The 18,165-nt window shown below is 46.5% G+C and overlaps 1 protein-coding gene across 1 annotated transcript in view; it reads right to left on the reverse strand.

The window, feature by feature from the left end:
• Positions 1-1,844: 1,844 nt before the first annotated feature.
• Positions 1,845-18,165, reverse strand: part of LOC108798723 (sorting nexin-29-like) — a 152,493-nt gene continuing 136,172 nt past the window's right edge. Inside the window, exons 7-9 of the mRNA XM_018570503.1 lie at positions 2,763-2,829; positions 2,110-2,231; positions 1,845-1,946 (exon numbers count right to left, since the gene is read on the reverse strand). Of these exons, the coding sequence (XP_018426005.1) occupies positions 1,845-1,946; positions 2,110-2,231; positions 2,763-2,829 (291 nt within the window). The remainder of the gene's footprint in view (positions 1,947-2,109; positions 2,232-2,762; positions 2,830-18,165) is intronic.

The following is an 18,165-nucleotide window of genomic DNA, read 5'->3' on the forward strand; positions in this document are numbered from 1 at the left end:
AAAATGATTCACCAGTGATGAGGGAATTGCAGACGCTGCAATTGTGGCATCTATAGCATCCCTGTTTGGTAGATAATTTATATGGTGTAGTACCGTATTTGGAATGTGGGTCAGCACAGACTAGGTAATCCCGTAGGGATTTATTTCCCGAGTGGACAACACGCGGTGTATGTTTAACGATAGGGGCTAGGGTCCTATCAGCTCTCAGGATATTCATGTTACGTTGTATCGTACGTTTCACCTGGTATGAATAGGGATTAAAATTAGTTACAAACAATGTGTCATTGGAACATATCTCCTTAGGTTTAGGGGTACTGAACCTATCCCTGGCCACTTTAAGGGTGTGTTCAAGTATATATTCAGGATAGCCTCTGTCACTAAATTTATCAAGCATTCTTTGTAGTTGTATTTCGCAATCTGTGGCATCCGAGCAGATGCGCATGACCCGAATGAACTGAGAGATAGGTAATGAATCTCTCAGTCCATCAGGGTGCGCACTGTTATAGGAAAGCAACGCATTGCGATCAGTGGGCTTAGTGTACAATGAGGTTGTAAGTTGTCCTAGGTTATTCGTTACCATTACATCCAAGAATGCAATCTTGGAATGTGACATCTCTGGATTGAAAACAATACCCTCTGCTAGTGTGTTAAGATATTCTACAAAGATCTGTGCATCATCATTAGATCCTGACCATACCACAAAGATATCGTCTATATATCTCGTCCACAATCGCACATGCTCAAACAATTCACATGAGTAGATGAAGCATTCCTCAAGGTAGCCTATGAATAGATTTGCATAGGAGGGGGCAACTGAGCTCCCCATTGCCGTGCCTTTTGTCTGGAGGAAATACTGTTTCTCAAACCGAAAGTAGTTGGTTTCAAGTACCATTTTTAACCCCTCAAGTATGAAGGCCGTTGGCGGTGATGTTGTCTCTCTACGGGTTAGAAAATATTCTACTGCCTGTAACCCCCCATTTGTGGGGATACAGGTGTACAGGGCAGATATGTCCATAGTTAATAGTATCCAGCCGGAGTGCATGTTATCGATAATCCTTAATTTTATAATGAAATCGCTTGTGTCACGGGTATACGAGTGGAGAGCTTTCACCATTGGTTGTAAAAAATGGTCTAATAGCATAGCCAGTGGTTGTAATGCTGAACCGGTCCCGGCCACAATGGGCCTGAAAATAAGTGGATCATGTCCCTTATGAATCTTTGGTAGACCATATATCACTGGTGTGCGAGCATGTAAATTATAAAGCCACTCAGCAATATCCTCGGATATCCATCTCTGGTCCAAGGCCAAGTTGGTTAAAGATGATAATTTCTTGAGAATTGCATGTAGAGGATCATGTGAGATTTGGAGATATGTACATGAGTCAGATAGAAGGTTGCATATGCCCATTTTATAGTTAGCATAGTCCATGATGATGATGGCTCCCCCTTTATCGGCGGGTTTCATAATAATAGAATCGTCCTTCTGTAGAGATTTTAAGGCATTTCATTCAGCCTTTGTCAAATTTTAATATTTTTGATGGTTATACATTCTTCTCCGATCTGTAACATTACGGGTATCATATCTGACGGTCTTAATGTAGGTCTCGATAGAGGCAAATTGTCCTGGCGGTATAAAGGAACTTTTGTTATTAAATGTATTAGTAGATGAATCTATGCATTTGGTGCAAGGTTGGTGACTGAAGTGTTGTGTCAGTTTCAATGAACGTTCCAGTTTGAAAGTGTCAATCTCAAACTGGAAGTCATTAAATACTGGAGATGGACAAAACAAAAAGCCCTTACTAAGGACATGGTTTTCAATTTCAGAGATGGTTCTAGATGACAAATTAATTATCGGACATTTTTGAGTCGTTGTTGTCTCGTATTGATGGATGGTCCCGAGATTCTTCTTCTTCCTGCCTCTTCTTGTGCGTTTCTTCCGGTTCTTCCTAAAAAAGAAGTAGATGTGGGGGCTGGTCCAGTTGTAGCAGTGGTGTCTTGCATTTGTGTTGTAGTTACGTCACTATCTGTCGATGGATTTTCCGTGGGTCGTTCACTCTCACTGGAGCTAGTATTACGTTTATTGAAACGTTGTCTTGTTCCCCCACGTACAAAGGTACCACCCCTGCGTCGTCTTTGGAACGTATTCCCGGTAAGGCAGGGATATACTCTACCATCCTGGTAGTCCTGACATACTTGTTTAAATTTTTCCCGTTTTGCAGCACAGATTTTATCTGCATAAATACGTGTTTCAGAGTTAATCCTTTCCATTTCAACATTGAATGCGACGTCATCAGCAATTTTATTGCAGATCTTTGTTTCATGTGACAAAGTGTCCTTGTTGATTTGGCATAGTTGCATTTTGATTTCCTCAATCACAAGCAGCATGTAGTTAAACGAATTTTGTGTAGAAATTGTGCACCACCTATCACAGAATTCTCTGCTTTTTGCAGATAAATGTAAGGTAAATTCAAGCACACTCATGATGGACTACAATCTTAATACAAATTAGTAAACTAAACATGAGATTGTAGCCCATCATGGGAGTGAGCTTGGAGCAGTGGTTACTTTATAACACACAAAGCGGCCATGGGGAACAAACACAGCCACTATCTACAAGGAGAGATAGTGTCAGCACAAATTCAGAGATGTTTCGAGGATCTACAGCTGAGTGATGCACAAATAAGGTAGTTTTCTTAATAGTTTAGGTACTTGAATGCATTTTTAAGATTTAACTCCTGAGTTTATTGTCATTTTAAATTTACCTGCTGCCATGGAATGGAGAATGCTTGAACGTTCCTCATCCTGCAGAAATGACCAGTCTTCATAGAAGGCGCTATAAAAGAAAAAAAAAGAAGATATATTAACAACATATAATACATTGTATATGAAATACATTTTTCTGACATAAATCTAAGGTGAAGTGGCACCAGGATACCATGCTAATACTATATGAATGGAACATAACATCATAAAAACACTAACTCTTTAGCAATAGGAAGCATGATTGCAAGAAGAGTCCACAAAAAAAAATGTCTTAAGTGGGGGGCATTAGATCACAATCCTATATACAGCATACTCACTATACCACTGTTCCCCTGGCATTCCTTCTTTCTCTGCAGCTGGCGACAATATCCAACACTTTCTGGTATGGAGTGGCATATGCCATACTTCCAACGCCGCACCTACTCCCCTCCTCTCCCAGCTCTGAGCTCTCTCCCGCCGCTGCCCGCTAAGATGCTGCCCGCCAAGATGATCACGTAGTTGCCGGGAGACTGCAGTGTGGGGGAACGGCAGCTGCCGACAGTTCCAAGATCTCGGAAGAAAGTAAAGTTGCTTGAAGAGTGTGCAGGTAAGACTACCTGCACCCCCCCCAAGCTGTATAAATGTATTGCTGAGATTTTTTGTATTCCTCTATAGCTGATCGTGTATTGCGCTGTATATGTACCATCAGCTATAGAGGACCACAAATCCCAGCAATACATTGTACACTGTATGTATATTGCATTGCTGGGATTTACTGTATTCTCCTATAGCTGGTGGTATTCTGCATAATATTATTGCTGGGATTTGTAGTCCTCTAAAGCCGGTTCCATTCTGCATTGATTGCTGTATAATTTTACACATTCCATTTCACTATATTGCACACCACACTTTTTTTTTTTTTTGCTTCCACCGCTCCAAGCTTGACTGATGTGACTGGCTCAGTGTTTTCTGTACAGCACTGCAGTATATGTTAGAGCTATATACATGTATAATCATAGTGTGTGATTGTGGGGGGACATTAGAGTGTAAGCTCCTCTGTACAGATAATGTTTGTGTTTTGTTCCTGCACTAAATGAGTGATACTAAGTGTAAATACTTTATTACGTGATGTAATATTAAATGGTGAATTATGAATAATGTGAAAGCTGCTGCAATAAAGACAACTGGGTCAAATCATATGTATTTACAAATATGCAGCGCCAAACTTGTGAGTGTGCCTAACTAAGTGATGACTAAATGGCGTGTGTACCTCTATTGGTCCATCGACCTATATTCCAACCGTGATGAGTGAAAAAATGTAATATATATATAAATATAAATAAGCGATCAGTATGTATAGGTCACTATACACCTTCAAAATTATCTAGTGTCCAAAGTATATCCACCAACCATGAAAAGCTAAAATCAGTGTATAACACTATAACACTATATATAAGTGAAACAGTGCAAAAATTAGTGACTGAGTTGCGTACTCATAACACTATGAAAAGCAAAAATCAGTGTATAACACTATATATAAGTGAAACAGTGCAAAAATGAGTGACTGAGTTGCGTACTCATAACACTATGTATACACTTGTGTATCTGTGGTTAGGTTATTCAATAACCCTGGACAGTGAACCCCACAGTATCCCTTTTAAATATTAGTATTAGTGTTAAAACACCGTGAATAGTCCATATAATCATATAGCATTCCTGGTGCACAAAGCTATTCACAATTGATGTGAGCGGTCCTGCAAAACTTGCTGGGGATTTAGACAAGTGCCGTACGCCTCCCCTCAAAGTGTGCACTCACCATGATGTGATGGCTGTAGTAAGCAGCCGAAAGCGCTTGTGTGGTAACTCACGGAGCCGCAGCGTCCTTACTGTGTCTTTTTCCGATCGGTGTCCAGCGAGCGGCGTGTCTCCATATTCATACAAAGAAACAACTCTTCATTGTGTAGTAATTTCCAAAAGGGCTTTATTTTAATCCAGTAGAAAAGCATAACAAAGTATTTGCCGGACGGTAAAATAGTAAAACAACGAACTACTGTGTTTGGTATGACGTGGATTAGGCCCTCCCTACGCGTTTCGTCATTAAGACATCCTCAGGGGGTTGTGCAGAGACTGATGTGACTGTGGGGGGGACATGAGAGTGGAAGCTCCTCTGTACAGAGACTGATGTGACTGTGGGGGGGGGCATTAGAGTGTAAGCTCCTCTGTACAGAGACTGATGTAACTGGCTCAGTGTTCTCTGTACAGCACTGAGTTCTGTAGGAGAAGTGTTGTCAGAGCTACATAAATGTATAATAAATGTATAATAATAGTATGTGACTGTGGGGGGGACATTAAAGTGTAAGCTCATCTGTACAGAGTCTGATGTAACTGGTTCAGTGTTCTCTGTACAGCACTGCGGTATATGTTAAAGCTACATAAATGTATAATAATAGTATGTGACTGTGAGGGGGGCATTAGAGTCTAAGCTCCTCTGTACAGAGACTGGCTCAGTGTTCTCTGTACAGCACTCCAGTATGTCAGGGCTATATAAATGTATAATAATAACATTGTGACTGGCTCAGTGTGGCGGCGGTGCAGGGGAGGGGGGACCGGGCGGTGCGGGGACCCCCACACCTGCTCCTCCTTCTCCCCGCGTCCCTGTGCCGATCGTGGATGTGGGAGGGCGGTGAGGCATGGAGGAGGTGCGGCGTGTGTATGCGGGCGGGTCTGGCAGCGGCGGGCGTGAGGTGGAGAGGAGGTGCGGCGCACAACGTGTGTGGAGCCGTGAACAGGGCCAACTAAGCAGAAGCCGATTAATCGATGATTGAAAAAGTTGACAACTTTTTCAATAATCGATTATAATCGATTATGTCGATTAGTTGTTGCAGCCCTACTTGAGACACAGGTTGCAAATAGCAATGCTGCGGTCTGCTGCACATGTGCTGTAAAAAACTCCCACACAGCTGAGTTCCTGGAAGTGTTCTGGGAGACAACAGCACCCTGCACCAGTGCAGCTCTGCCTTCTGATGCAATGGGCTGGCTGCTCATATGGTTGCCCCTGGAGGACATTGTGCCTCGTTGGGGTTGTGCCCCCTCCTCACTTTCTTTCTCTGTTCGATCAGGTACCCAAGTAGAGTCAGTGACCTCATCATCATCACCCCCTCTGTCCTCGTCACTGGAGCCAACCTGGCAGCAGGCCTGGTGCTACCGCAAGGCAAGTCAGGCGGCCGCCTGAGGGCGCTGCAGGGTGAGGGCGGAAAAAACAGGGCATTTTGACAAGTACTTGTACTTGTCAAAATGCCCCGATGCTTGCACTATTTTTTTTTTCTTCACTTACCTTCTGTGGATGGCCTGGACGTCTCTGTGAGATGGTTGCAGTTCAGCCTGGCAGTATGCTGCAGCTGTTTGTTGTCCATCATTGGCACCCCCTCCCTCTAGGCTCATGTTACTCCCTTCCTCAACCTCAGAGCCAACATCAAACCATTGTAATTGCTGCACATCCTCCAGCAGCATGTCACAGACGGTGTGTTGAAACAATTCAGCTGACTCCTCCATGCATGATGGTGAGGCTACGGCAGGAGAAGCTGTGGACAAGGAGGCAGAACAGGCCACTTTGGCAGGTGCAGAGGACTGAGAACCAGTATGAGCTTGGGAGACAGAGGAGGATGAGGATGGATTAGTTATCCAATCCACCACCTCATCTGTATGTTGTTGCTGAATAACACGACAAGCACCAGATAAAAAGAACAAGCGTGCCCTGCCTGTAGAGGATGTACCTGTGACGACATGGTGATCAGTTTATAAGTTAAATGTGTATTGGTGTTGGGTTATGTTTGAGTGCGTTATGCTGTGTGACCTGGTTATGGAAAGAGTATCAGCACCATCCCTCGTTATCTCCCATTGTTCTCTGAGGGAGCTCAGAACAATGACATTCTGGCCAGGCTCCTGCTATGGCTGTCTGGAGCTCGTTAGCAGGTGGACACCTGTGGTGTTGAGCAGACCGATTGTCTGGGAGGGGAGGGTGGATGTGATGGGATTATATTCTGATTTCATCACTTGCTGTATAAAAGTTTGTGCAGTTGCTCAATAAATCAGAGTTTGTTTCACCTACACTCAAGCCTTGGCTAGTGACTGGGGAAACTGGGAGCTACAGATCTTCAGGTTCCAATATCTCCTCAGCAAGGAAGAAGACAGCGGCGGACATACTCATCCTGAGTACGGGGGTCCGTCACAGTACCACGACCACGACTTTGGCCTGCGGACACAGAGGCTGCTTGCCCTCTTATTGCTGCATGAGAGCGTCTGCCTGTCCTTTTTGGCCTTTTACGACATGAGGCTTTTTGCAATAGACTGCAATAATTGACTGTTAGAATTGACTGTTATAATCGACTGCTATAATAGACCAGTATGACTGACTGCTATAGTCCAGAACGCTGTATAGAACTCTGATATAGAACTCTGCTATAGAACGCTGCTATAGAACGCTGCTATAGAACGCTGCTATAGAACGCTGCTATAGAACGCTGCTATAGAACGCTGCTATAGAACTCTGCTATAGAACTCTGCTATAGAACTCTGCTATAGAACTCTGCTATAGAACTCTGCTATAGAACTCTGCTATAGAACTCTGCTATAGAACGCTGTTTACAACTTTGATACAGAACTCTGATACAGAACCTCTGATACAGAACTCTGATACAGAACTCTGATACAGAACTCTGATACAGAACTCTGATACAGAACTCTGACACAGAACTCTGACACAGAACTCTGACACAGAACTCTGATACAGATCTCTGCTCCAAAACTCTGCTCCAAAACTCTGCTCCAAAACTCTGCTCCAAAACTCTGCTCCAAAACTCTGCTCCAAAACTCTGATAAAGATGTTCTCTTTCTGAACTCCAGCAATACACTACGTAGGGCTGCGGTGTAAGCAGCCTTATACAGGTGAAACTCGAATAATTAGAATATCGTGCAAAAGTTCATTTATTTCACTTATGCAACTTAAAAGGTAAAACTAATATATGAGATAGACTCATTACATGCAAAGCAAGATAGTTCAAGCCGTGATTTGTCATAATTGTGATGATTATGGCTTGCAGGTCATGAAAACCCCAAATCCACAATCTCAGAAAATTAGAATATTACATGCAATCAATAAAACAAGGATTGTACATAGAACAATATCGGACCTCTGAAAAGTATAAGCATGCATATGTACTCAGTACTTGGTTTGGGCCCTTTTGTGTGGTGGCTCTTTATGCACTGACTCCAGCCTCAGTCTACTCCTTGTGAAAGTCCCCAACACTTTTGAATAGCCTTTCCCTGCTGCTTATGCACCTTTTTCTTCCACACTTTTCCCTTCCACATAACTTTCTATGAATGTGCTTTGATACAGCACTTGGGAAAATCCAACATCCACAACTGTCAGGTCAGCAGTCTTTCCCATGATTGTGATTCCTACTGAACCAGACTGAAAGACCATTTAAAGGCTCAGGAACCCTTTGCAGGTGTTATGGCTTAATTAGCTGATTAGAGTGGGACACTTTGAGCCTAGAATATTGCACCTTTTCACAATATTCTAATTTTCTGAGATTGTGGATTTGGGGTTTTCATGAGCTGTAAGCCATAATCATCACAATTATGACAAATCACGGCTTGAACTATCTTGCTTTGCATGTAATGAGTCTATCTCATATATAAAAATTTCACCTTTTAAGTTGCATTAGTGAAATAAATGAACTTTTGCACGATATTCGAATTATTCGAGTTTCAACTGCATAGTGTGCTGCTGGGACTTAGCTATGAGCCATGATTGGGCAAAGCATCATGACTTTGCCCAATCATGGCTCTAACAGAGTACTGAGCCCTGATTGGGCAAAGTCTTGCACCTGATCTGTGGTCAGGGACAAGCCTTTACCCAATTAGGGCTTCACAAGGCGCATTGCCTTGTGGGATGTTGAGCGGTTGAACAGACTGCCGAACATCCTTATAGTTCGTGTGTTTGGCGAACACAGGAACTAGCGATGTTCGAGTCAAACTCATGTTCGACTTGAACATGCAGCCCATCCCCAGTCAAGTGGCATTGAACTGCCAATAATTTTTGTAAATGTGCCAGCCCTCTCCCTATAAAAGTCATTTTCTTTCATTAGTCCTTTGTCAGTGTGTGTTGGAGTAGATAGTGGCAGCTAACAATGTTTGGATTGTACCTCCCCTGTAGTCACTCAACTTTATAGTACTACTTTACTGTGAACTGCATTGGGTTACCCTTTATATTCACAGTGAAGAGACCCAACAGTCTTTTTTTAGGAGCAACATGTTGCTGTTTAGCTGTTGAAACTGCCCCATTTGCAGATGGGTTTTTGTTTTTTTTGGGTGGTTTTGAACATTTTTCTTTTATTTCATGCTTTTTATTTTTAAAAGTTTCTTGTATTAATTGAAATAAGAATGTTTGTATCTCAAAATCCATTTATTGGAATACATTGAAGGACACAGAAATCAAAACTTAGGAAAAACCCCCTCAAATTCTTACACTGTCGAGTTAGAGGACTCTAGAGGAGAAATGAACACTGGCAGCAACACCATTACCTGGCACAGGATAACCCTGCCCACAACCATCAAACCTGAGTTTTGTTTTAAATTAGCATCAAGAGCATGAAAAAAAACAGGAGACGGGCCTTTGTCAATCAATGGACTCCAAGAAAATAATTTTATGGTGAGTCCATAAATTCTATTTTCTTTATCATCCATTGAGAGGCACAGGAATTCTTAGAATGCTGGGAATGTCCAAAAGCAGTTCAAAAGAGGGGTGGGCAACATAGCAACAAAAGCTAAAGGACCTGAGAAGAGACAAGAGAAAACTGGGGACTGCCTGCAAGTTAAAGAGGCACATGAAGGACCTAACATCTAAAGCTGGCATCAGATGAGGTCTGAATATTTTCCTGGTAAAAGGTATGAGAAAAAACACAAGGCCTGGTGGTAGCATTCACAGATCTAGCAGAGTGCACCTTGATAGCAAAGGGTAGAACCTGATCTTTACAACAATAATTTTAGACCATGGTCTGCCTGAGTCAACTAGAGATGGTGAACAGAGTAGCCAGTTTACCTATATAGAGTCCATTTGTCCATTTGGAATACAAAATAAATCAGTACTCCTGAAGAAGCAGTGGCTGAAAGATAGGCTCCCACAGCCCAAACCACATCTACATAATGGAGGGAATTTTCCTTTTGGTGAAATGAAGCTGAACAAAGGGACAGTTAAGGTTAAAGTAAAAAAACGACCTAGTTTAAGGGTAGAATGGCGGCCGCGCAAAGACCCTATCTCCGAAGACGGACCATAGTGCGCAATGTGTGCACAACCGAAGGTTTGCGGGAAGACACACAAACAGCAGGTGCACAGGAAGTGACATCTTACCTCATAGGTGGCTATATAAGAACAAGCCTGAGCTCACAACATTGCTGTAAGCTCCTGTTTTTGGGACTCTCCCAGATACTATACTGACTGCAGCCGTCAAGAAACCACTTCCTGTGGTCCGTGAGTTACCCTGATCCCCATTTATGGTTTTGGGGTGCTCCCCCCTAGAGAATTGCCTCGTTGTTTTTTCATGTTCATAGTTGACGTTATCGTTAATTCCACACCTGTTCATCATTTTACTGCTATAACTGCCGAAAGCCCGCCCTCGCTTAACCACTCTAAGGGCCCATCCCGCCACAAACTACCCACCTGCTGCAACCATCCCTAGTTCTTGGGGCGGGATGGCATAGATGGCTCTGGGGTCCAAAGGCCAGGGCCTGCTACCGGCTTACAGCTTGGCATCTTTACCTAGATTATTATGCCTAACTCACCTGTCTTTACCAATGTTGACACTGTTATTGTTCCACTGATAGTTATTCACCTTGTTGTCCTGCAAGCTGACATGTTGGCGCTAAATACCGTCCCATGGGTCCCACACTGCTCCTCGTCACCCAACTGCAGCGGCCCAACTCCAGCGGTGCTAAATCAATGACCACACTACGTCCTGCCCTCCATGCCCGGATGGACAGGTCACCTCCACACTCCTTGAAATGCTACTGGGCATTTCTCCCCATTGCTGATATGGAATGTTACTACCCTTCACTTTTCTAGCTATACCTTTTCCCCACTCTCCCCACCTCTCTCTCCTCTCCTCTCTCACCCCCCCCGCCCCCTCGGCACTGGTCTTAGTCTGGAAGATCCCAAGTCTCACTTAAACAACCTTACAGATACTGTCATTAAACTAGTTTTTCCCCACACTACCATAACAATGACTAGACAATCCCTCAAAATTATCTCGCCTAATGTGCAAGGTCTTAACTCACCCCGCAAACGTAGACTCGCTTTTAATTACTTTTCATCTCACCAGGCCAACATGCTATGCTTACAGGAAACAAAATTTTCCACGTACTCACACCCGACTTATTTCCACAAAAACTATCCACAGATATTTCAAGCCATGTTCTGCGGGAAAAAAAGAGGTGTCCTCATTGCCTTCCATAAAAACACCCCATTTGTATGCACCCATGAAATAGCAGACCCCACGGGTAGATACTTGTTGTTAAGGGGCACAATCTTTGATGTGGACGTAACGCTGCTCACCTACTACGCACCTTTTACTCACCAAACTCGTTTTTTTCTCACCTATTGACAGTAGTTGATAAACATAAAATGGGCACTCTAATAGTGGCCAGGGACTCCAACCTTGTCCTTGACCCCAAACTCGATAAATCTGGCCCCACTGCATCCCCTACCACCCACCAACCCAATCTCACCCTGTCATCCCTCTTCCGCACACTATTGCACGGACATAATCTTATTGATGTCTGGAGGGATCGCCACCCAACTACTAGAGATTACACATTTTATTCCCACCCCATGCCAGTTCCTCCCGAATAGACCACATCTTTATACAACCTAACTTTCTCCCATCCATCATTGACGCCCGCATTCTCTCTGCCTCCTGGTCGGACCACTACCCAGTTTCACTCGTTTGCAAATCCCTCTTTCCTACCTCTTCCTAATTTTGCTGGAGACTGAAATACTCCCTTCTCTCTTTTGTTGACTCTGCCCAACATATCCAATTGTGCCTATCCCGCTTCTTTGCAGAGAATGCCCTATCGGTCACCTCCATGATTTCTGTCTGGGAAGCCCACAAAGCGACCTTGCGGGGCAAGCTCATCAGTCTGGCCTCACGCCAAAATATGAAAGGAACAAAAGGGCATCGGGTCTCTCCTCCACATTGGAAATACTCGAGTCTGACTGGAACACGGTCCCCTCGAATTCCTTACGGAAAGAGATTGACTCCGTTCGGTTGGAACTGAACCTCCTCTTAAACGACTCAGCAGAAAAACAGCTCCGCTGGACTAGAGGCACGTTCAATGCGTGTGCTAACAAACCTGGCCCTCTATTGGCCAACATGCTTAAATCTAAACCGAGGGCCGGGCCCCCGGTCAGACTCCGTCTTCCCAATGGCGCCATAACGGCAAACCCATCCACCATCCTTGACCGCTTCTCCTCCATCCTCTCTAAGCTACATGGCAAACCCTCAACTTTCCAACCCCAACAGGCTGAGGCATTATTTAAGGATGTTGCCTTGCCCACACTCACGGAGAACATGAGATCCCTTATGGCCCAAGACATTACCCCTGAGGAGGTCCTCCTGGCTATCAAGTCGCTCAAACCCTCTAAAACACCCAGCCCAGATGGGCTCTCGGCTCTGTATTACAAAAAATATTCAGACATTTTGGCCCCTCATTTGACAGCCATGTTTAACTCTCTAAAAAAGACTCATAACACCCTCCACCCATCCTCCCTGCTAGCCCATATAGTCATGATTCCCAAGCCTGATAAAGATGCCCTTGACCCCCATAGTTACAGACCCATTTCATTACTGAATATCGACGTTAAACTACTAGCAAAGATTTAATACAACGAGACCAAGTGGGCTTTGTACCTTACAGACAAGCCTCAGACAATACCCGGAAAATTATACATCTTGTACATCACATGCATCACGCCAACATACCCGGAATGCTCCTCTCACTAGACCTCCAAAAAGCATTTGACTCCATATCCTGGGAATACCTGTTTTATGTCCTTCACAAATGGGGATTCCCGAATGACTTCCTCCTCTGGCTCAAAGCCCTATATAGCACCCCAGCAGCTGCAGTCAGTTACCTCACTCACCCACTTTCCCTATTCTAGGTGGTACTTGTCAGGGATGCCCCCTCTCACCCCTTCTTTTCCTCTTAGCCATCGAACCCTTAGCCCACCTAATTTGAACTAACCCCAATATCCACAGTATCACCAAAGGAAAAGCACACCCTTTCTCAAACCATCATCTCCCTCCCTAACCATAGTTACATAGTTACATACATAGTATTTAAGGTTGAATAAAGACACATGTCCATCAAGTCCAACCTATTGTGTGTGTGTGTGTGTGTGTGTGTGTGTATGGGTCCCTGTGTCATCTCGTTAGGAGTACCTGTACCCCTGTATATTACCGTTTCTCAGGAAATCGTCCAAAAGCTTCTTGAACGATTCCACACTATTAGCTGAAATTACTGCTTGTGGCAACGAGTTCCAGACCCTAATCGCTCGAACTGAGAAGAACCCCCTTCGCCCCTTGTGTTTGACCATATTCTCGCTCTTACACTCATTTGCCCAAGTCTCCAATCTAACGGTCAATAATGATAAATCCCACGCGCTCAACATCACACTGACACCCCGGCAGGTAACTGACCTTAGCCACAACTTCCAATTTAAATGGCACGTCTCCCACCTAAAATATCTTGGGTTGAACATCTCCAACACCTACGATACTCTCTACGCTGCCAATTACCCTCCGCTCTTTAGTGCCCTTAAGGACCTCTTGTCCTCCTGGACGCGGCACAACCTCTCCTGGATGGGCAAAATAAACGCGGTCAAAATGACCATCCTCCCTAAAATGTTATACCTTTTCTGCACCTTGCCCATGTGGACAGTAGACCGGGACCGGACTGTTCCCTGATCCGGGGGGTATGTCTCGGGGGCGCCGTAAGTCATCTACGGGCCGCCCTACTACCCCTACGCCTCTGCCGGCCCGCGGACTGAAGCAGCCTCGTGGCAAGAGGTGGAGGATGTAGTTGGGGCCCACACGGCGACTCTGCGTATCCTGCAGACCAAAGTTAAGTCCTTGGAGTCCTGGGCAGTGGATGCCGAGAACCGGAACCGGCGGAGTAATCTCTGCATACTCGGGCTGCAGGAGGGGCTGGAGGGTCCGGACGCGCTTACCTTTGCTGAATCCCTGATCCGGGCCCTGCTCCCTAAGGCCCAGCTAACGGCCTTCTTTGCGGTCGAGCGGGCCCATCGCATGACTTACGTCCAGGGTCCCCCCCCGTGACTTTCATCTTTAAACTCCTGAACTTTCGGAACCATCCTGCGCGAGGTTAGAGTGCTGGGGGAGCTTAAATATGAAAATAGCAAGCTCCTTATTTTCCCTGACTACTCGGTGAAGACTCAGAGGCAACACAAGTCATTTGACGCCGCGAAAGCTGCCCTAAGAGCAAAGGGGATCCGATATAGCATGCTCTTCCCGGCGCGCCTACGGGTACAGGATGGCGAGGCTGTCCGTTTCTTTACTGTTACGGTGGAGGCCTGTAAATGGATTGAGCACCTGCCTAAGACCTGAGGATACTGACTCACGTGCAGAAGATGCCTCAGACAGAGGGGGAGACAGATGGATATCCAGAACCCCTTTCCTGTGCATTGCGGGCCAGCAGTGCTCCTCTTTTGATTTTTGAACTGTACTTTATTATACCTCATCCTTACATACTTTTGAGTTCCCCAGTTTATTTTAATTTTTTTTGAATATGACCTTCTTTGGCGACTGGGGTCCCTGACATTTTCCTACCTTAAGTGCCTGAGTTCAGGGGAAAAATTAATGGACCGGAGGGGCGGGTGGGATGGGAGGGGGTCCCCCCCGGAGGCCAGAGGTGTGGAGGTGTGACAGGCTCCGGGTGGGATAGTTGTGGTAGCGATCCCGGATGTCTGGTGCCCCAGGACGGGGCCCAATGTTATACGATGGTTTACTGTGTTCTGATATGTTTGAAACTAAGAATGTACCCTCACAATGCTTGAGTGTTTCCACAGGGCTCACCTACTGTTTTTTAGGGGTGGGGGCCCTCCTGTATGGTTTAGCGTTATCAGTTTTTTGTCCACTGCTGTTGTGACATCCTCTACTGGCTAGTTGCCATGACAGATTCGGGTATTAGGGCACTTCCTCGTTTGGGGGGGGGTGCGGGGTGGAGGGGGAATCGGGATTCAGGGATAACGAGGCTTCGGGATGTCTCCATTCTGCCCAGGGGAATTTCTGACCATGCCCCTTTAAGAGTTTGTATGGCAGTCTCTTCAATCCCCTCTGATAGACTTTGGCGCCTCTCTCACTTCTGGATTTCGGATGAGAGAGTGGGGCCTCATATCAATGCTGCCATTGCGGACTTCTGGAGTCTTAATCGGGGGACGGCCTCCCCGGAGATGGAGTGGGATTCCTCTAAGGCTTTCCTTCGGGGCCAATACCAGTATGTGATAAAAAAAACTAGGCGGGAGGTCCAGATGCAGCTTACTGAGGCCGAGGGACGTGCGAGGGTCCTGGAGCGTAGGTATACGGACACTAAGAACCCTGAGTTTTACACGGAAATGCAGAGTGTATACAGAGACATACTGCTGCTGCGCACGGATGCGTCTCGCAGATGCTTATTATACCAGACTCCGAGACTGTTTGCGGAGGGGGAGCGTAACGGTAGACTACTGGCATGGCTGGTGCGGGAGGGAGGGGGAGCGTGTAGTGTCTCCAGGGTTATAGACTCGGATGGCTCTGTCCTGACAGACCCTGGTAGCATCACGGCCCGCTTTGCCTCCTTCTATGGGGACCTCTACCGCTCTAGAGTATCCTACACGGACCAAGACCTCTTGACCTACCTGGACGAAATTGACTTTCCGGTCCTGCCCCTGGACTCACACATAGCACTTGATACGCCCTTTACGGACAGGGAACTGGAGTTAGCGATTACCTCCCTAAAGGCGGGCAAGACACCGGGACCGGATGGGTTCCCGGTGGAGTTCTACAAGACCCATGCAGAGGGGATTGCCCCACACCTGATGCGTACCTATGGGGAAGCCATTAGGGCGGGTGCTCTCCCCCTTCTATGCTGGAAGCCATCATAGTGGTGGTGCCCAAACCTGGGAAGGACCCCGAGCAGTGTTCATCGTATCGCCCAATATCCCTACTAAATGTAGATCTAAAGATTCTCACCCTCATGCTCGCTAACCGGCTCAATGCTGTCATCACCCTGCTGGTACATGGAGATCAGACAGGATTCATGCCTGGGAGGGGGACAGATGTCAACTTACGACGCCTTTTCATCCTATGTGGATAGGCTGCGCAACACACAGGGGCAAGAGGCGGTCGCCTCCCTAGACATTGAAAAGGCGTTCGACTTTGTCGAATGGCCATACCTGGTTGCAGTCCTCCGTAAGTTTGGGTTTGGAGATCGCTTTGTCGCATGGATCTGGCTCCTCTACTCCTCCGCCACTGCTAGAGTAAGTATTAACAATTTGATGTCGGCTCCGTTTGGCCTGGGTCGGGGTACGAGACAGGGATGCCCCCTCTCGCCTGGACTCTTCGCACTGGCGATGGAACCCATGGCTATCCCGCTCCGTGCCTCGGCCCAGGTGGGGGGACTTCCAGTGGGGAGGTTGATGGAGAAGCTTTTCCTCTATGCTGATGATGCGATTCTTTACCTGGGGGATGTGGGGCCCTCCTTGACAGCGGCTTTGGGGATACTGGACATATTCGGAGCCTTTTCGGGTCTCCGGGTGAACTGGGGAAAGTCCCTGCTATTTCCGCTGGGTGCCTCCTCACTTCAGCTGGGTACGGGCTTGCCCCTCACGCAGGTCTCTGAGTTCTGATACCTGGGTGTGGTGGTGACTTCGGATCCGGCTCACTTCCTAGAAAATAACTTATACCCCATACTCAGACACTTGAGGGCGAAATGCTTAGCTTGGAGGACACTCCCCTTGACACCGGTGGGTCGAATTAATTTGATAAAAATGGTATTCCTCCCTAAATTTCTTTATTGTTTCCTCAACACCCCGGTCCAGATCCCTAATTCCTTTTTTCAAACCATGGAAGGTGTCATTTGCAATTTTGTCTGGGCGGGCAAAACCCCTCGGGTGTCCAGGGGGTCCTCCGACTCCCTCTGTCTGAGGGGGGGCTGGGACTGCCCTGCTTCAAAACCTACTATTGGGCGTCGGTCCTAGTGACTGTCCGCTGGTGGTTTGCAAGGGATCATGATAACCCAGCAGTGACCCTAGAGGCGGCACTGGTGGGCTCTTATGCAGGGCTGAGCAATTTGGTGTATAGAGGCCTGAAGGCTATCGGGACGGTCACGGGACCTATGCGTACTGTGCTGGCGGTGTGGGATAGGATGAGGAGGGGACGGGTGCCGGAGGGCACTATCTCCCCTGATACACCTCTTTGGGGTAACCCGAGACTGGCACATCTGCTCTCTGTCCCGGAACCCCAGCTTTGGGCCCGCCGTGGGATAATAGCGATTAAGCACATTATGCCAGGGGGAGAGTTATTGGGATTTGACGCACTTCGAGCCAAGTACTCTCTGCCCCCGAATATGAGGTTCAGATACCTACAGTTACAACATGCGTGTAGAGCCCAGTTCCCTGACCCGATGATGGTTGCCTCGGAGCGGATTGAGCAGTTCCTGCAGTCAGACGGAGTGCACAAGCCCCTATCCTCCATATACCTTAGGTTGACCTGCAGGGGGAGACCCCAGCTGGAGACTCTATATGAGAAATGGAAGGCGGACATCCCTATCCTGACAGAGGACCTTTGGGACGACTGTGTCCAGACCTATGTATCCACAGTGATCTCCCCTAGAGAGCGTTTTATCCAGCTCAAAATCCTCCATAGGGCCTACTACACCCCAGTTAGATTGGCTAAGTTAGTGGAGGAGGGCACCTTTCTACATATGGTGTGGTACTGCAGCAAGCTTCGATCCTACTGGGACTTGGTGGCTTCTACGGTTAGTGCGGTGTCAGGGCATCAGCTGGAGGTAGACCCACTGATATTTCTACTGGGGAGTGGAGAGACCTTACAAGCTCCTCAGGCTACAAAGCTCCTTATATTCTATGTAGCTTTCTATGCCCGCAGATAAATAATCCTGAGATGGAAGCTGTCCTCTCCCCCTACGGTAGGGCAATGGTTGAATACGATAGATAGGATGCTCCCGCTTTACAGAATAACATACATGAGCCGTAACTGTGCGAGTAAATTTGATCGGATCTGGGGAGACTGGGTGGCGGCCAGGGGACTTACCTTGGAGGGTCCAGGTGGAGAGACCTTGCTCCCGCCGGCA

The sequence above is a fragment of the Nanorana parkeri genome, unplaced genomic scaffold (genome assembly GCF_000935625.1).
Source record: "Nanorana parkeri isolate BGI_ZX_2015 unplaced genomic scaffold, ASM93562v1 scaffold1543, whole genome shotgun sequence".
Taxonomy (NCBI): Eukaryota; Metazoa; Chordata; class Amphibia; order Anura; family Dicroglossidae; genus Nanorana; species Nanorana parkeri.